The sequence below is a fragment of the Lolium perenne genome, chromosome 5, assembly GCF_019359855.2.
Source record: "Lolium perenne isolate Kyuss_39 chromosome 5, Kyuss_2.0, whole genome shotgun sequence".
Classification (NCBI taxonomy): domain Eukaryota; kingdom Viridiplantae; phylum Streptophyta; class Magnoliopsida; order Poales; family Poaceae; genus Lolium; species Lolium perenne.
In genome coordinates, this window is record NC_067248.2 from 86,302,193 (window position 1) to 86,320,118 (window position 17,926).

The following is a 17,926-nucleotide window of genomic DNA, read 5'->3' on the forward strand; positions in this document are numbered from 1 at the left end:
GTTAACATTTCTTGCGCATCTACTAAAAAGTTGTATACTGAGTGTAAATTTCTTGTTCACTGAAAGGGTGAAAAAGATCAATATCTGAAACTGAACTTACACAACTTGATTGCTAATTTGATAGCATGTTAATAATTTCATGTTGCGTTTCACTTTCAGAAGCAAATATTTATAACTGAATTGCTACATATGCGTGTCAATTAGTATCTCTACACTGAAGAGAATAAAGAAACAAAACTACAGGGAAAAATTTGTGGTATTCTGAATTTTGCTTTCAGTTTGATTGACCTGCTAAAATGTATCACATGCATCATAGTAAAAAGCAACACAAAGGAAGGAGGCCGGAGATAGTCCTTAGCACATACTGATTACATGACCAACATGAAACCAACTACTGATGTAAAATTTATGTAATATAACTGCACTACTATCTAGACAGTGTTTTCTCGAAGTGCATCAGCTCTTGCAGGCTACTTGAGCTCAAAAGGAACTACTGACCATTAACATAACATGCAACTAATCACTAATCAAAATTACATGTAATGTAACTGCACTACTATCTACATAGTGTTTCGGGAAATGCATCAACTCTTGTCGGTAAATTGAGCACCAAACATCTGTAGCCATTGTGCAGACATGTAGCTGCTTGAGCATCATATTGGTCCTGCAATTTATCTTGAACAATCAGCTCTTGTTTTTTTTGTACTGGTGGATATGAATAAGTTAAATAACGCATGTAAAGATCACCACATTAGTGCAAAAGCAAAACATCCGTTAACCAATACTGACAATTGTTATGGTGCTGCTAGAGGGATGGCGCGAGAGGGCCGGCCGGGGGCATTGCCCACGGCCGGTGGCAAGAGGGAAGGGATATCCTTCTTAATTCTTGCTTGATTAGATTGATACATCTCCTCTCCTTATATAGAGAGGTTTACTTGACTCCCAAGCAAGGCTTACTTGACCCCTAAGCAAACCATAAGACTAATGGGCCCAGGCCCATGACGTACTCTAACACTACACCCCACCTGGACACGCAGCTCGTCCTCGAGCTGCAACCTAAACAAACCATGACTCGACGCAACACAAACCTAACACCTAAAAACAAGCCTTTTACATCTTGGCTTGTTTTATTACTCTCAACCTGAAATGGACTAGGACGCTTTATTGTTGACCCGTGAACATAAAGTGGACACCGTCCGCTCGTCGGACGTGCACCTATACAGCCACCTGGATCCCATGGAAACCAGCGGGACAAAAGGAGCCCACGCGGCGGCCGGCGGCGGAATGCAGTGGTGCTACGCGGTGCGCTCCTGTCGGTGACACCATGCCTTCTCCCCGCCGAATGACTGTCGATGGCGCAGACTTTGAGGTCGCTGCCCGCAGGAAAAACAGCATGTCCGCCGCCCGTGGGGGAAACCGTACGCCCAAGATCCTCGACGCAGCGGACGAGATCGAGGTCCGTTGCGCAATGAAGCGCAACTTGAAGGAGCTGCAGCTGCAGATCACGCATCTCCCGCACACGCCGACGCACAAGGAGGCCGCGCGCAGCAGCTTGCAGCCTCACCGCCGCCGACACGTGGCGGATAGCGATCCAAGCCGGGAGCGGTGACGGCGACGGAGGAAAACAGACCTGGTGGAAGGGCATCCCGGGCGGTGTCGATGTAGAGCCCGGGGCCAAGGTCGCTCCCACACCGCCGAAAGGCAGGGACGGCGTCGGTGGCGGCAGCAGCCGCTGCTGCGGTGTTGGTGGCGACGGCAGCTGCTGTTGCAGCTGCCCACCGAACGGCAGGGACAACATCGGTGAGGACAACAGCTGCATCGGCGGCGTTGGTGGCGGCGGCAGCTGCTGCTGTTGCTGCAGCGTCCCGGTGGGGAAGAAGGTGGCCGGCTGCTGAAGAAGAGGGACCCCCGACGCCGAGGTAGGGTCCGGCCCGGAGATGGTGGACAGCGGCAGCGGGGACTGCAGCAGCCCGGCGTCGGGTGGCGGCGACGACAGCAGCAGCGTTGGCTGCAGCGGCCCGGCGATCGCGGCGGAGGCCGCCTGGTGCGTCGGCTGCCACGGCTGCAGCGCCGCCACCGGCGGCGGCCCATAGGGACCGGCCAGGAAGAGGCGGATCTCCTGGATAGCAGTGGTGAGATCGTGGAGGGCTGCGGTGATCTCCGCCGAGAGAACGGCGGGGACGGCGGAGTGCGGCGGCGGGTGGGAAGAACTCGGTGGAGGGATGGACATGATCGAACCCGGGAAGCTGATACCAAATGTTATGGTGCTGCTAGAGGGATGGCGCGAGAGGGCCGGCCGGGGGCCTTGCCCACGGCCGGTGGCAAGAGGGAAGGGATATCCTTCTTAATTCTTGCTTGATTAGATTGATACATCTCCTCTCCTTATATAGAGAGGTTTACTTGACTCCCAAGCAAGGCTTACTTGACCCCTAAGCAAACCATAAGACTAATGGGCCCAGGCCCATGACGTACTCTAACAACAATACTTGCACCTCAAGTTTAATCATCTAAACTCTGTAGGCACCAAAAACTCCAATGGAAAAAGGGACAGGTAAGTTGATGCTTTCAGTAGAGAGTGAACCCTAGGAAAAAGAATGAAAGTTGACATTGATTAATTTAACAACATAATAAGATAAACATCTCTGTAAAGACTCGTACATATAAGATGTCAGACGTTGTGACGGGAATGCAGGTGTGCTGCATTACCAGGTCACCACTTCCACTAGATGTTGTACACAACTCGCTGAAACTGGAGAACTCCATCTGTATCTTCAATGGATCAAGAAAAAACACTGGTGCGGTGTTACATTTCATATACTGAGCTACTTTCTGAATTATCTGAATCTAAGATGCACGCATAAATTTGGTATTACAACTATATAATTGACATAGTTGACACTGCAATCAAGTGTGCAAGCATACCTGAAACCATAAATTGGATAGCAAATAGCTGAACATCGTTACAGGTGATCAAGTACTTTCTGGTACGCTATTATAATCTTTAAAACTGAACATTCGAAATGTCATCTTGATTTATACCTGAAAATATATGGCTTAAATAATTTGTGTGTACATGGAAAGGCGGCAACGACTGTACGGAATAGAATTAGACAATATAGTATAAGAATTATTTGTAGCTTACCCTACAGACCGCACCCAACTGCGAAGTGTACGATTTTATTATTATGTAAAAAAAGGAATATTTAGACTTACCTCAACTTTCTGACAACTGAATTGCCTCCTGTATGCACATCGTTAGTCATAAGTCATTAGATATTATCTATGTGCCCCATTGCCTGAATCTTCAAACAGGTAGTAGAAACTTATGTTCATATATTTAGGCTGCCAAAGAAGTAGAAATACCATTAAATATAAATAGTATTCAGTTATTTTGTTATCTATTTAAGCATTATTGTAAAGAGCATACAAAAAGTAGAAGGTTGCACTGTAACTTTAAGTACTGCAAGCTATAAAGCATGAGGGTATAATAAATAACATTGGTGTATGATGAATTTATATGCCAAAAAATTAGGGTTGAGTAATCAATCTAGGGAAAAGTCATGAAGCAAGAACATACACTTCCATACCGAGTGGCAATCTAAATCATTCATAAATCATAACCAAATTCAAACTTTTGTTTCCCTTTCTTCTACCTCTTGTCCAAGTAGATAGGAAAGGTAGCATTCATTTGGCGTACTGATAGATGTAATGATGGAACAATAGAAGCACATGAAGCAATAGATAGATAGGCATGTGGACTCTGGTTTTGTTTCATCCACAATACTGAATCCTCTAGGCTCTAGCGCAGATTGTCAAGCACTAAAACTCACAAACACATGAAAACAAAGATGTTTGCGGGAGTGAAACTAACAATTAAAATTATATATACATGATGTTGGGATTTGTACAATCTGACAAAACCAATGCACCATTGAGTTAGAGCATTACCATACTCGATTACTTGTTGCTTCTTATATTTGTTCATTCACAAGTGCGTAAAATCCGCATTCATAAGTTGTTTAGTGTAGAACTGAAATATCATAAAAATAATGCATGAAAAAAAGAAGAATGTATCACTTGCAAGTTAAATTAATCCAAAGGCTAGATGTGATGCATTATAGAGAATCCACGATTGACTTGCTTAGACCATAAGCCCAACTAAGTTCAGCTCCATACCCATTCCCAGAACTATGCATTCCATAAGTAACATTCAGGCACAAATTAATGCTTTATTTTTTTATTTTTTTGCAGAAAGGAGAAAGCATAGAAAAGGTTTATGCTTAAGTAAATAGGACCTGGAAACATCATGCTTTAAGTTAACATTTTCTCCTTAAATTTTCAGTTGTCACTAAGAGTAATACAGAAATAATCTTGAAGGATCTCCTGCCAAAAAAGGAATGCAGGAAGAGCCTGCAAAATAACCCAAAACATGTGTTGTACCTGCAGTAAAAAAAGTAATATAATTTAGAATCACTACTGCAGACAATGAAGCACCATTACCTAACCGACTGAACCATCCCAGTTATATGTGTCACCAATTCCAGATACATGTAGCAAGCCTTAGAAAAGCTAGAATCACTACTGCAGGCAATGAAGGAACCAAGGGAGGGAAAACGTGGATGGCAGAAACTGTGTTCCTTGCTCCAAGTGCGCCACCAGACCAGCAGACAGGACTGATCTGCAAAGCAGATGAAGAACCCTAGGTGAAACACCATGGTCACAACTGACTGGAAAAAGAGAAACCGAGCGAACAGCCTACCATCAAAAGAGAGAGAAGATGTGGAGGAGGAAGTTCAAGGGCAGGAGGGGCGAGTGGCGCAGCCAATCTTCGTTCAACGAATCCTCCATGCCCGTATTACATGTAGCAGCCCCAGCAGGCCACGGCCATCCCAGGAGGCCGTAGCAGCAGCCCCAGACCACCACACCACCGGGGAGACCAGAGGGTGGCCGAGCACGATGTGGTCGACGTGGGGATCCAGGAGGTGGTTGCCGGCGTCCGTGTAGTACAGCAGGAGCTAGGGGTGATTGAGAAGAAGGTGCAGGGGCTAGGGTTTCGCGGGCGCCCGCCTAGGGGCACGGCCAGGGAGGGGGAGGAGAGATGGGGCGGTGGGGGAGGGAATCGAGATGCGTATGGGCAGGGGATCTCCCGGGATCTCTCGAGGTAGACATAGTCAAAGCGGTTAGATAAAAAAACGAAAATGCTTCACACACACAATTCTTGTCCGATCAGTGTACGACGCTCCGTTCTCCTGGTGCTAAACCTCTTCCAGTGCACAAGTTCAGTTCAGATCCAAACCGCATTACTGCCGAGTCTAGTAAAAGTACCCTTGGCTCTGGAACATATACTAAGGACATCTTCAATGAGACGACGCAAACGGACGCTGAGCAACCTTTTGCGTCCGCATGGTCGAAAAATGCGTCTGGGACCAGACCTAGTGGCCCGACTCATAATAATCGTGTTATCCGCGGAGACGCAAACCTGACCAAAATATGCGCCTCAGAAGCGTCTCTCTGCGGACGCTGCGTAGACGCGTCGAGTGTCCGCTCGTGTCTGGCCGACATTTCGTCGGGCCCGCCTAGCAGCGGCCCAGGCTCGATGCGTCTTCTCAGACGCGCCAGTACTGGCGTCGAGGCATCGCTTCGGCAGTCTGCGGCACGTTAATAGCGACGTCTCACGTGCCGAGCGGCCGCCGCCCACCTTTGCGAACGAAGTAATGGCGATGTCACGCGTGCCGCGCCCCTCGCCTGCCTTCTGCTTAGTTTGTAGTATATTTATGCTTTTTACTCAGTGAATGAAAAAAATTGTTGGAAAAAAAGGTCGCCCCGCTGGAAACACACCCAAACGCAAACGGACGCGCAATCAAATACGACCATTTTCGTGTCTGCTGGGCGACTCACACGGACGCGCGCGACCACTTTTCGGCGTCCGATATGGGTCGCCCCGTTGGAGATGCCCTAATCGTCTTTACAAGTTCAATATTTTTGATTTAATTTTATTTCCATCAATATCTTCGAGCGTTAGGGCATGGTCAGCGCATAGATCTATTTTAAACATTAAATATGTTGGTTTTGGTCTGTTTGGTTCGGGCCGCTGACATAAAATTGGTTGAGAACGCCTCCTTCCCATTTTGGGTCGGGGAGTCAAACCCAACAGCGCGATAATTTTTCCCACCCCCATTAATGCCGATGCGATATGTCTTGTGGATAAACTTCCTGCTGGCTTCCCGTGGCGCATCGTTCCTGCGTGTGGCTGCTCAATTTCCGCGCACGCGCCCTTTCCCGCGGAAAGGAGGATCGGCAGACCCAAGGGTTGGAGCGGGCTGCCTAGCGATGGTGCAAGCAGTGGAGGTGGTGGCGAGGGACTAAGCTCGCTACGCCAACAACATGGATGATGCATTGCTGGCGGAGAGAGCTCGTTGGGCCCGACGCGCAGGGGTTTGTAGGAGGGGCGCCATGACCGTGATAGGCGTAAGATCGTGTCCATGGCTAGTTTCCCATTAGGAGCTCGAGGTTTGGGACTCGCATCGGGTTCCCGACGATACCAGGCCCTCTAGCCACGACGACGGACATGAGGCCGCTCGATGCGACTCAGATGGCCACCCTAACCAGTTTGAATTATAATTTTGCAGGTACGTATTATATTAATACTTACTCATGCCAATTCTTAAGTGAAAATATGACCATATGTGGCCTACGCAAAAAAAGGAAAAAATAAAATTTGTATTTTTTTAAACAGTATCAAGATAACAGGTACATGCAAATATTTATTTTACATTTTTAAAACACTTTAAATAACATTTTAAAAAAATGGATACGTCTACACCTATTTTTCACGACTAGCTATTTCCGGAAAGCCTACAGCTATGTGAGATATATGTTTACACGCGTCTGACTCAGTGGAGAGGGTCTATCTTCATGGGAGCATAGACCAGGTCTTTTCTTCCCAATCCCAAGTCACACTTCCAGCCCAAAGCCAAACCGATCGTTGCCTGCGTGTGGTAAGTTGGATCATACAGAAATCGGACGAATTTTGTCGTGTGTATAGCAGCACTCATAAAAAAAAGGCACAACCACCCAGGACATCAAATAAAAACGTGGCAGCCCACCTCATAAAAACCCACCTTTGTACACCCCACGGTAGCTACCGGCACCGATCAAAATTAATGAAAGGAGAGCAGTCTAGGAACCGGTTACCGGTTACCCTGCACCTAGAGGGAAAAAAGCAAAAATAGATCAGTTCACTGAAAATAAAGGAAGAGGCTAGAGTAGGGAACGAAGTGTCTCACAGCCATTCGAGACAAATAGACCGTGAACAGTTCCTGAACCAAGGCTAGAGCCCAAAATCAACCATCCTTTATATATGGTATAATTAGGACGATCAATTCACGGGAGCGGGATGACATGTTTTCGATCGAACAGTTCCGCTTTAGTCCGCCTTGGATTGTCCTCTCTGTCTGTAATCGTTAGATGGACAATGTATGGACGTGATTCGTTGGATCACCCCACTCTCTCCCTTTTAATAGTAGTGGTGATTTAATAGTAGTGGTGATACACACAGAGCCGCCGTTGGGTACTTTGGTCCATTCGTGAAAAAGCTAACTGAACAACGTAAGGGAACCAACAACGGTGTCATATAAAGCAAAACAAATTGCACAAAGTGTCATATAGGAAAGAATGTTTTGGCCAGTGTCAAATAAGGAACCTCATTTTAAGGGAGTGTCATATAAGGAATTTTCTCATAAAATCAAGGAAATACACCCAGGTTCAGTCATGAGCGAATAAAATCAAGGACATATACCCAGGTTCAGTCATGAGCAAATAAAATCAAGGATATCTACCGCATGATATGCTTCCATTGCCCAAAGATATAATTAACAAACAACTGGATTATATTTTTGAGTAGAAAGGTTACTGAACCAAAAATAGCACCAAACCAGAGTCGGTCCAACGGCTGCGCCCAAATTTGTACGGTTGTGCCTAAACTGAAGCATCACCTAAATAACACATGATTTTCGTGAAAAGATACCGAGATTCATTCATGAGGTATAAAATCAAAGACATCTATTGCATGCATTGCTGGAAAAGGCGACACTTAGACGACACTTAAGCATGCTTAGGCACTAGGCGATAGACAAACTCCTCGCCTTGGACATAAGCCGAATTCTTAGGCAGTGTAACCTACAAATTACCATCTCCAGTAAAAATCATTTCATATTTCGGTGACCAGTCAGATGGGTAATATTGCAATGGTAATTGTTGGTAGTTTACTTTATATACTCTAAATTAATGTGTTTTCACATATAATAATCTATATACACATTTGATAGTAAAATTGTATGCTAGCAATATTGTGGCTAGGCATTTTCCTAGTAGTGCACCATCGCGTCCTGCTAGATTCCCACCGCTCCACGACCCACCACAGCCCCGAGATGATGCAGCAACACGCGCTCTGTTATATTGTGATCTAAATTCATAACAAGGCTAACTTCTGACGAGCGGAGCGAGGCCCTTCGTCTGAGGCTAGTGTTTATCAGAGTATAAGATAACACACGACGTTTGTAAGCACTTCCAGATATAGTGAAATTTTGTTGGCTCCGCTGCGATTGTGTTGCAGGGTTTTCCACGTTAAAATCTCGTGTCTCTGCTTCGATTTCTTTTTTGGTCTTCGTTATTTGCTTGTCGCTTTTATAACAAGCTTTCACTCCCCTTTGGCTTCGACAACAGCTGGGAAGGGGGTGGGGGGCAAGAGAGAAGTGTGTTTTCTTGAAGGTAAAGGTGAAACAACTTTTGGGGGCCATTAGTCCATTACTATTCTTTTTTTTAGATGCTCATTCTCGAAAGGACAAGAGATGTAATAAATTGATAAAGAAAGTCCAAAAATGGAAGACCAGAACGGAGGAGTCGGGAGAAAAGAGGGGCTCCCTCTCTCTGAAAGGCAACCACCCCGGAGCGCCATTTTCCCTCCATCTCTCTCCTCCTCTCCTTGCCTAGCTAGAGGGAGAGGAAGAGAGAGATCCTGGCCGCAGCGCGTCGTCCGTCCACCGTACGTAGGAGTTCCCTCCTGCCGGAAGCTCTCTCGCGCACACCCTCTCCACCCCCAACGACGTACGTGACGTGACGTGACGCCGCGCGCGCGGCCATGGGCAACTGCTGCGTTGCCCGGCCGTCCTTCAAGCGGCGTGGCGGCGGCTCTCCCCGGCACCGCGGCGGCCGGCTCGGAGGCGCCAACGTCCGGTGCTTCTCCACGGTGTCCTCAGTCACCGACACCCCGCGCGCCGCGGCCCAGCCGTGGACGCCGCTGACCGTGCTGGGCAAGGGCCTGGCCGCGGCGGAGAGCGCCGAGGGGCTGCTCCGGCGTTACCAGCTCGGTGAAGAGCTCGGGCGCGGCGAGTTCGGCTTGACGCGGCGGTGCACGGACGCGGTCAAGGGGGAGAAGCTTGCGTGCAAATCGATCAGCAAGCGGAAGCTCCGGAGCAGCGTGGACATCGAGGACGTGCGGCGGGAGGTGGCCATCATGCGCTCGCTGCCCTCGCATGCAAACGTGGTGCGGCTTCGCGAGGCGTTCGAGGACAGCGATGCCGTGTACCTCGTCATGGAGGTCTGCGAGGGCGGCGAGCTGTTCGACCGAATCGTCGCGCGCGGCCACTACACCGAGCGTGCCGCCGCCGCCGTCATGCGCACCATCATGGAGGTTGTGCAGGTACGTCCGTGCTTTCATTTGGTTGCTTCGCGGCTACACGCATTTAATTTTGATCTTGTTTGAATGGACTGATTGTAAGTATATGAAACGCAATGTAAACGGATTCTGCACGAATCAGAACTTTACATCCAATAATAATAAAAAATCAGGAGTTTATACCGTGTTTACAAGATTCAAAAGTTATCTGTGCATATCACCATCTTCCAAATTATGCAAAAGCTTATGTGAAATAGTTTTATGCTATCACATTGTCATATGGCATGTAAAATATAAACTCACAGACACGATGAACTGAAAATGGGGTACAATACATAACCTTTTGCAGCATTGCCATAAGAACGGTGTCATGCACCGGGATCTTAAGCCTGAAAACTTCCTGTACGCCAATTCATCTGAGATCTCCCCTCTCAAGGTCATCGACTTCGGCCTGTCCGTGTGCTTCAAGCCAGGTATAAAATCTGCTGAGCATCTTTATGATTTCGTTGGCAACATATCACAAATACTTGTATTATATATATATGTGTTTTTTAATCTTTTTTTCTCAGGTGAAAGATTCAGCGAGATCGTCGGATCTCCCTATTACATGGCGCCTGAAGTCCTCAAGAGAAACTATGGACAAGAAATCGACATCTGGAGTGCAGGGGTCATACTGTACATCTTGCTATGTGGTGTCCCTCCATTCTGGGCCGGTAAGTTCAGAGTACTTTCATATGCCCAAATAGTGTTCATTCTCACAAACTGATCAAGTTCAGTTTTGATCTTTACACAGAGACGGACGAGGGCATAGCGCAGGCCATCATCCGGTCACGCATCGACTTCGAGCGCGAGCCTTGGCCCAAGGTGTCGGACAATGCCAAGGATCTCGTTAGCAAGATGCTTGACAACAACCCTTACGCCAGGTTAACGGCTCAGCAGGTTCTAGGTCAGTATATTGTCGTTACAATCCCTTTCACTGCTTGGAGATCGATCATCGGCCTGAATCTAACAATGGTTTCGTATCATCGGGAGTTAAGAGCATCCGTGGATACAGAATGCCAGCGCGGCTCCGAACATTCCTCTGGGGGAGGCGGTTAGGTCCAGGCTCAAGCAATTCACTGTCATGAACAAGTTCAAGAAGAAGGCCCTGCTTGTGAGCTCACAATTTATATTTTCTCCTAACCGTGGTTTTCTTGAGACTACGGATGTGGGTGAGCATATGTTTGCTGAATTTTGTGTTCGTTGGCTAGGTGGTGGCGGAGTACTTGCCGGCCGAAGAGCTGGAGGCGATCACAGAGCTCTTCCACATGCTGGACACAAACAAGGACGGTCACCTGACAATTGAGGAGCTCAGGAAAGGTCTGCAGATGATAGGGAACAATGTCCATGACACAGATGTGGATATGCTCATGGAAGCTGTGAGATCCCGCACTCTCAGTTTTTACCAAAATATTTGTGATGAATTTTTGGATGCAGAGATTTAATTATTTTTTGTTTTCACTCTTTAGGCAGACTTAGATGGAAACGGCACCTTGGACTGCAAGGAGTTTGTGACAGTCTCCATCCACCTGAAGAAAATCCGCAGTGAGGAACACCTCCCCAGGGTGTTCAACTACTTCGACAAGAACATGAGTGGGTTCATAGAGATCGAAGAGCTCAGGGAAGCGCTCTCCCCAAGAGGCGATCAGAAAGCCATCGACGACATCATCTTCGACGTTGACATCGACAAGGTCAGTGAGATCTCTATCACTTGCCAGAATGATTAAGAATTACATCAGTAAATTCAGTAGTTAACTGACGAAATTTATGTGTCCTGAAGGATGGCAAGATAAGCTACGAGGAGTTCGAGCTGATGATGAAAGCTGGAGTGGACTGGAGGAACACCTCACGGCAGTACTCGAGAGCAGTTTTCAACACCCTCAGCCGCAAGATGTTCAAGGATGTGTCGCTGAAGCTTGATCCCAGCAGCCCGCTCAGTGCCGTGGGGAAAGAACTACGAGATGTTAACTGAGAAATATGTGACTGCTACCTGCATACTCGCGTGTAACAGAGAATGCAAGATCTGTAACTATTTTCCTTGTTCGTGTAGAGGTCACCACATTTTTGGATGCAAAGGTAACGGGGAAGGCCATTGACCTTGATTGTTTCAGATGCACCTTTGTTCGTGTAGAGGTCAAAGAACTCCCAGAAATACACCCTTTCTCTTTTTTCATGGGAAAAAAAGGAATTCCACGATTTGTCCACCCCTTCAGGTACCATTTATTTTGTCGAAAGGCAACTCTTAGAGCATCTCTAACAGTAACCGAAAAATTTGGAACCGAAAAACATGTATTCAGTCTCCCGAAAACGTGGCTTATGATGATTTTGCAAACACGAACTGAAAAAACGCAATTGAAATCTCGCGGGAGAATTTGTCGATGATCTTATATAGATGGTAGTTTGATGCTCCGATTGAGCATCAAAATTTATATAATATAAACTACAAACCTAAATTAGATACTAGCCCTAACCGCGCGAGCTGATTCCGAGCAAAATGAGGCCCGAATGGCCTCTGCGCGCGGCGGTGCGGTGGTGGCGGAGCTTGAGCATCGAGACGGAGGACGGCGTCGACGCGGAGGGCGGTGAAGAGCTCCTACTCGTTGTCAAGCTCGACGATCTCGAGCTTGACGTGGCGGACGCGCTCCTCCCGGCGTGCCGCCTCGTACTCCCGCACTGGGCGAACAGCGTCGGCCTCCTCCCGGCGGAATCGAGCGCGGGCCTCCACCTCCGTGATCGCCGCCACCTGCGCAATCACGGCGTCCTCCTCATCGGAGCCGTGGACGTAGTCTCTCGCGCGGCGACGAGCTCCTCCTCCTCGGAGCTGTTGTAGACGGGCGGGCGCGGTGGGCGGCTCGAACCGCCGGAGGAGGAGCCCTCGCCGCTGTTGTTGCCGTACTTGGTGAGCTTCCCCGGGGCGTGAGCCCCAGTTCGTCCACCGGCGGCCACTGCGCTTGCGCGCGTCCTCCGACCGTTGAACTTGCCCCGTTCCGCCTCCGTGCGGAACACGGGGGGCCGCGGCGGCGAGTCCCCGCCGCCCAATCCTGCGCCGCCCCGTGCAGAGCTACCACGCGAAGCCATGGCGTCGCGGAGCTGGGGCGAAGCGTCGCTTCTACGCGCTGGATTCCTCGTCGGAGAGGTGGTTGGTGGCGGCGGAGCCGGTGGAAGCGGTGGAGGGGAGTAGGGTTTGAAAACCGAACTCCCCTCCTCGGCCCGCTTTAATACGGGGCGGCCGCCGAGTTTCTCGGGCCCACAAACTCTGTTTACGGGCTAGGCCACGAGTTTGGGCTCCGTTCTGGACCTATTTCGGCCTAAACCCGTAAATTTGCCGGAATTTTTTTTGGTTCCGGCTTGTTTTTCAGTAACTTTTAGAGATGCTCTTATCCAAGTGCTCGACTATGCAACAACCGATAGAAATCGAGAACTACATTTTAACTGTTTTTTTTTTGACATGGAACACTCGTATTCCATTAAGACACGGCTAAATCGCCGGTCACCGGACGGGTTACAGAACTAGGATAGCTCAGATGTCCACAGACTATGGTCTCCGTGAGCTACACCTACATCCAAAGCCGCTAACTCATGTGCGGACTTGTTACGAGGAGCAAAGACAACACTAGCCTCCATATAATTCATACACAATCTAAACGTTAAATTGCTGAAAATGACACCCAAGTGGAGCGAGATCGTAGTCTGTCGAAGTCATTGCACGCTGAAGGTTTTTGCAGTCTGTTTCAAAAACAACACGTCCTACTCTGCCATGGATTGGATAGAGCTAGTGCTTCAGCATGCATAGGGCTAGAAATATCCTCAATCGGTCTAGGAACAGCAAACTGAATCTCTGCGTGCCCCCCACCCTTTAGACTTGGTCTCTTCTCTGAACGCTGCGTCAATATTTATCTTGACGAAATCTGTTAATGGTCGCGTCCAACTTTTCTCTATTTTTTCCGTTGTGTCGTTCCGTTTAAACAGATGGCGCTTCTATTCATCCACATGGTGACGAACATAGAACTGGAAATGATCGATCGACTTCCTCTGTTCCCCATGATTGCCCCTATTACGTTCAGACCAACAACTCTACAAAAAAGCCGCTGACAGTAGTTGTTCGTCTGTTGTAAGATTTAAAATTTCCTTAGAACTTCGAGTGCGGACTGGCAAGGGAGCAACTTTAGGTGGTCGTCTTCGAGCATAAGGCTACGCCATCTCTGTTTGGCAAACTTGCAGCTCATGAAAAGATGCCATCCATCCTCAAATTATCTGTGGCAAACGGCACACCGAGTATCTAGCTCCACACCTCTCCTTGCAATGTTCATATAAAGTGGATGATTGTTGTTATGTGCGAGAACTGAGTTCTAGCTCAGTGGCAAGGCAAGCGAGTGCGCAGCCAGCCCACCCGGGTTCGAATCCCCATCCGCGGTAATTTTGCAGGAGGGGCGAATAAACCGGGTTATCATCCATCCGCGTCCATCCGCGGGGAGAGTCTCATCCTACCTAACAATGTATAGCCAAGGGAGGGATCATTCCCCCGTTGGTCAACGTTTATTGTTGTTATGTGCGAACTGCCAAAGAAAATGGTGTACTTTAGGTGGGCATTGGACTTTCCATAGCTTGTGAAAAACTTCAGTTTTCAGAGATTCATTTGTAGATCCTTGTCCAACCTGAGTAACAGAGGCCCTCCTCTCCATATCGACATGAATTTTATATGTAGATTTCACTGCGAAAATTCCTTTGGAATCAAAGTGCCATGGCACAAAATCTTCCATATGTTCACCTATAGGGATGCTCAAAATATTGGAAACATCAGCTGGCAAGAAATGTTGCAAAAGGAGTTGCCTATTCCATGTACAAGTAGTGACATCGATTAGCTCGGAAACCATGTCTAGCTCGCAGTCACCCTTGTGAGTCATCGGTCTACGAGTAACTCCAGCGGGCACCCATGGATCTTCCCAAATCCTCATTGGTCCCATCTCCAACTTGCCAGATAATACCTTCTTTAAGCACCTCGTAAACCTTTTAGAATACTTCTCCACACATAACTCATACCCACCAAAGGCTTGGCTGCCAATATGTTACCATGAGCGAAGAATTTCGCCCGCAAAACTTGAGCGCAAATTGACTCACGTGCTGGCAGTAGGCGACAGCGCTGGCGTGCTAACATGGCGAGGTTGAAATTTTATAGGTCTCGAAATCCTAGTCCTCCTTCCTCTTTTGATAATTTCATCTTTTCCCAACCAACCCAATGCATTTTCTTCATTTCATCATTCTCAGACCACCAATATTGATATACCAGTTTACAAATATCATCACAAATCGATTTAGATAGATCAAAGCATGCCATGGCATAGGTGGGTATAGCTTGGGCCACCGCCTTAATGAGAATATCTTTTGCTGCCATCGACATAAATTTCTCCTTCCACCCTTGTATCCTCTTCCAAATCTTCTCCTTAATATAATCAAAACATTTAGTTCTCGATCACCCAACATAGGTAGGCAAACCAATATAGTTACCCTCGGTTAATTGAGCTCCAAGTTCCAAAATTTGTAGCAATAAATTTTTAAAGTTAAGTTTTACTTGTTACTAAACATAACCGAAGATTTTTCCCTATTGATCATCTGACCAGACCCTTCGTCCTATATTTGCAGAATTGACTTCATGGTCTCCACTCCCTGGACATTAGCTTCCGAAAGTAACAATGGGCGGTGACCACTCCGAAAAAAGAAGATGATTTATGCGTGATGCCGCTGTTGCAAGTTTAATACCACATATCAACCCTTCATTCTCCGCCTTGTTCAAAAGCGCCAAAACCTTCAGGACATAAAATGAAAAAATAAGGAGATATTGGATCCCCTTGTCTTAACCCTCTACCAGGTATCACCACACTTGTAAGATCACCATTAACTCGGAAGCGATAAGAGACCATTGTTACACACTCCATGACCAGCCTAACAAACTCTTATGTAAAACCCATTTTCCTCATAATGCCTTCCAAGAATTCTCATTCGACCATATCATATGCTTTGCTCATATCCAACTTAAGAGCCGTATGCACATCCTTTCCCTTTCTCTTTCTTCTCATGTAATGTGACATTTCATAGGCTAGAATCATGTTGTCTGAAATAAGCCTCCCAGGCACAAAAGCACTCTGGTTCGGAGAGACAATCTCCCCCAAAATAGTCTTGAGTCGATTGGCAATGACCTTGGAAATGAGCTTATACACAACGTTGCAGAGGCTAATCGGGCGAAGATATTTTAGACAATCAGGGTTTTGAACATTCGGGGTCAACACAACAATTGTTTCATTCCATCCCTCCAGTATATTGCCGCCACGCAACACATGTAAAATCTCCTTTACCACTGTATCAGCAACTGTACCCGAGAACTTCTTGTAAAAGATAGCTGGCATACCATCCGCACCAGGAGCTTTCAGGTATCCCATATCATCAAGAGCCATCTTAATCTCCTCCGTGGTATACTCCGCCATGAGAATATTATTCATTTGTTCAGTCACACTTGGAGTCATGGCCTCCAACACTTTCTGCACATTTGGACCTGCCATAGGAGTAAACAGTGATGAAAAATAGTTAGTTACAAGAGCATGCAAGCCCTCCTCCCCCTCCACCAGGACACCATCCTCTCCTTTCAGTTTCTTGATGGTATTCTTCTTTTTTATCTCAGTAGCTTGCACATGGAAATAGCTAGTGTTATGGTCCCCTTTCTCGAGCCAATGTGCATGTGCCCTTTGTCTCCAAAACATATCTAATTGGTCTTTAGGTCTACTCAGTTTAAACGGGGACACTTGCTCCTTACGGACATTTGCCTTGGAGACAATGTGGCACCTGATTCCTTCAAGCTCATCATGCTTCTTCTCTATCCTCTATTGCCAAAACATCACGGCTCGAGGCCTGAAGATCTCCAGAGACCGACTTGAGAAAAGACATAGTATTCAATGCTCCCCCTTCCGTAGCCTCCTTCTAAGCTGACGTAACGAATTGCTCACACTCATCCTCCATAAGCCACCATGCTTCAAATGCTTATTTAATAAATTTTGTCTCGGTCAACTTCTTTTCCAAGCCCCATCAACCAACAAGTGAACATGCCAATGATCAGAATGTTGAAGGGGATATGTGTAATGGGCTGAGTTATGTTTGTGTAGTTTTTAGCCGTTACCTTATGCACTCTCTTATATTCTATATTTAGACGGATGTTGTAGCGTGTCTCTATTGGTTTTAGTTTTGCTGCTGCTAAACCCACCATATAGCCAGCCAATATATAGCCCACCGGCAAGCATAGCCGTTTCTAGTCTCGCTTGGTACATGACTTGGTACTTACGCTCCGCTTTCTTCCTCTTTTGTCGACAACCCTTGGCCCAACTTTTGACAGGTATGAGATGACGATGTTAGAAAGATTACCCTTCCGGCTTGGCCTCGGCAGGGTTATGGACACCACTAGTTATCTTTAGGACTCTTCATTGTTGGAGATATGCCCAAGAGGCAATAATAAAGTGGTTATTATAATATCTTTGTGTTTATGATAAATGTTTATATACCATGCTATAATTGTATTAACCGAAACATTGATACATGTGTGTTATGTAAACAACAAGGAGTCCCTAGTAAGCCTCTTGTATAACTAGCTTGTTGATTAATAGATGATCATGGTTTCGTGATCATGAACATTGGATGTTATTAATAACAAGGTTATGTCATTAGTTGAATGATATAATGGACACACACCCAAATGAGCGTAGCATAAGATCAAGTCATTAAGTTCATTTGCTATAAGCTTTCAATACATAGTTGTCTTAATCCTTCGACCATGAGATCATGTAAATCACTTACACCGAAAGGGTACTTTGATTACATCAAACGCCATTGCGTAAATGGGTGGCAATAAAGGTGGGATTAAGTATTTGGAAAGTGTGAGTTGAGGCATATGGATCAACAGTGGGATTTGTCCATCCTGATGACGAATAGATATACTCTGGGCCCTCTCGGTGGAATGTCATCTGATTAGCTTGCAAGCATATGAATAGTTCATAAGAGATCACATACCACGGTACGAGTAAAGAGTACTTGTCGGTAACGAGGTTGAACAAGGTATGGAGATACCGATGATCAAACCTCGGACAAGTAAAATATCGCGAGACAAAGGGAATTGGCATCGTATGTAAAATGGTTCAATCGATCACTAAGTCATCGTTGAATATGTGGGAG

At 46.8% G+C, this 17,926-nt stretch overlaps 1 protein-coding gene and 1 long non-coding RNA gene across 3 annotated transcripts; one reads left to right on the forward strand and one right to left on the reverse strand.

Moving 5' to 3' along the window:
- Positions 1 to 398: 398 nt before the first annotated feature.
- Positions 399 to 5,061, reverse strand: LOC127300731 (uncharacterized). 2 transcript variants are annotated; one of them, XR_007851528.1, is made up of 7 exons: positions 4,760 to 5,061; positions 4,296 to 4,678; positions 3,214 to 3,342; positions 2,923 to 3,039; positions 2,659 to 2,769; positions 2,493 to 2,582; positions 399 to 664 (listed from the first exon to the last, which is right to left on the reverse strand). It is a non-coding gene; the product is annotated as an uncharacterized lncRNA (long non-coding RNA). The 2 variants fall into 2 exon arrangements; XR_007851527.1 differs by lacking the exons at positions 2,923 to 3,039; positions 3,214 to 3,342; positions 4,296 to 4,678; positions 4,760 to 5,061 and having other exon boundaries at positions 2,659 to 2,907.
- A 3,864-nt stretch (positions 5,062 to 8,925) lies between these two features.
- Positions 8,926 to 11,913, forward strand: LOC127300733 (calcium-dependent protein kinase 29). The gene is made up of 8 exons (XM_051330887.2): positions 8,926 to 9,700; positions 10,026 to 10,149; positions 10,246 to 10,389; positions 10,470 to 10,622; positions 10,714 to 10,829; positions 10,927 to 11,094; positions 11,185 to 11,406; positions 11,496 to 11,913. The coding sequence occupies exons 1-8, from the start codon at positions 9,140 to 9,142 to the stop codon at positions 11,685 to 11,687; spliced, it is 1,680 nt and encodes a 559-aa protein (XP_051186847.1). The 5' UTR covers positions 8,926 to 9,139; the 3' UTR covers positions 11,688 to 11,913.
- Positions 11,914 to 17,926: the final 6,013 nt, after the last annotated feature.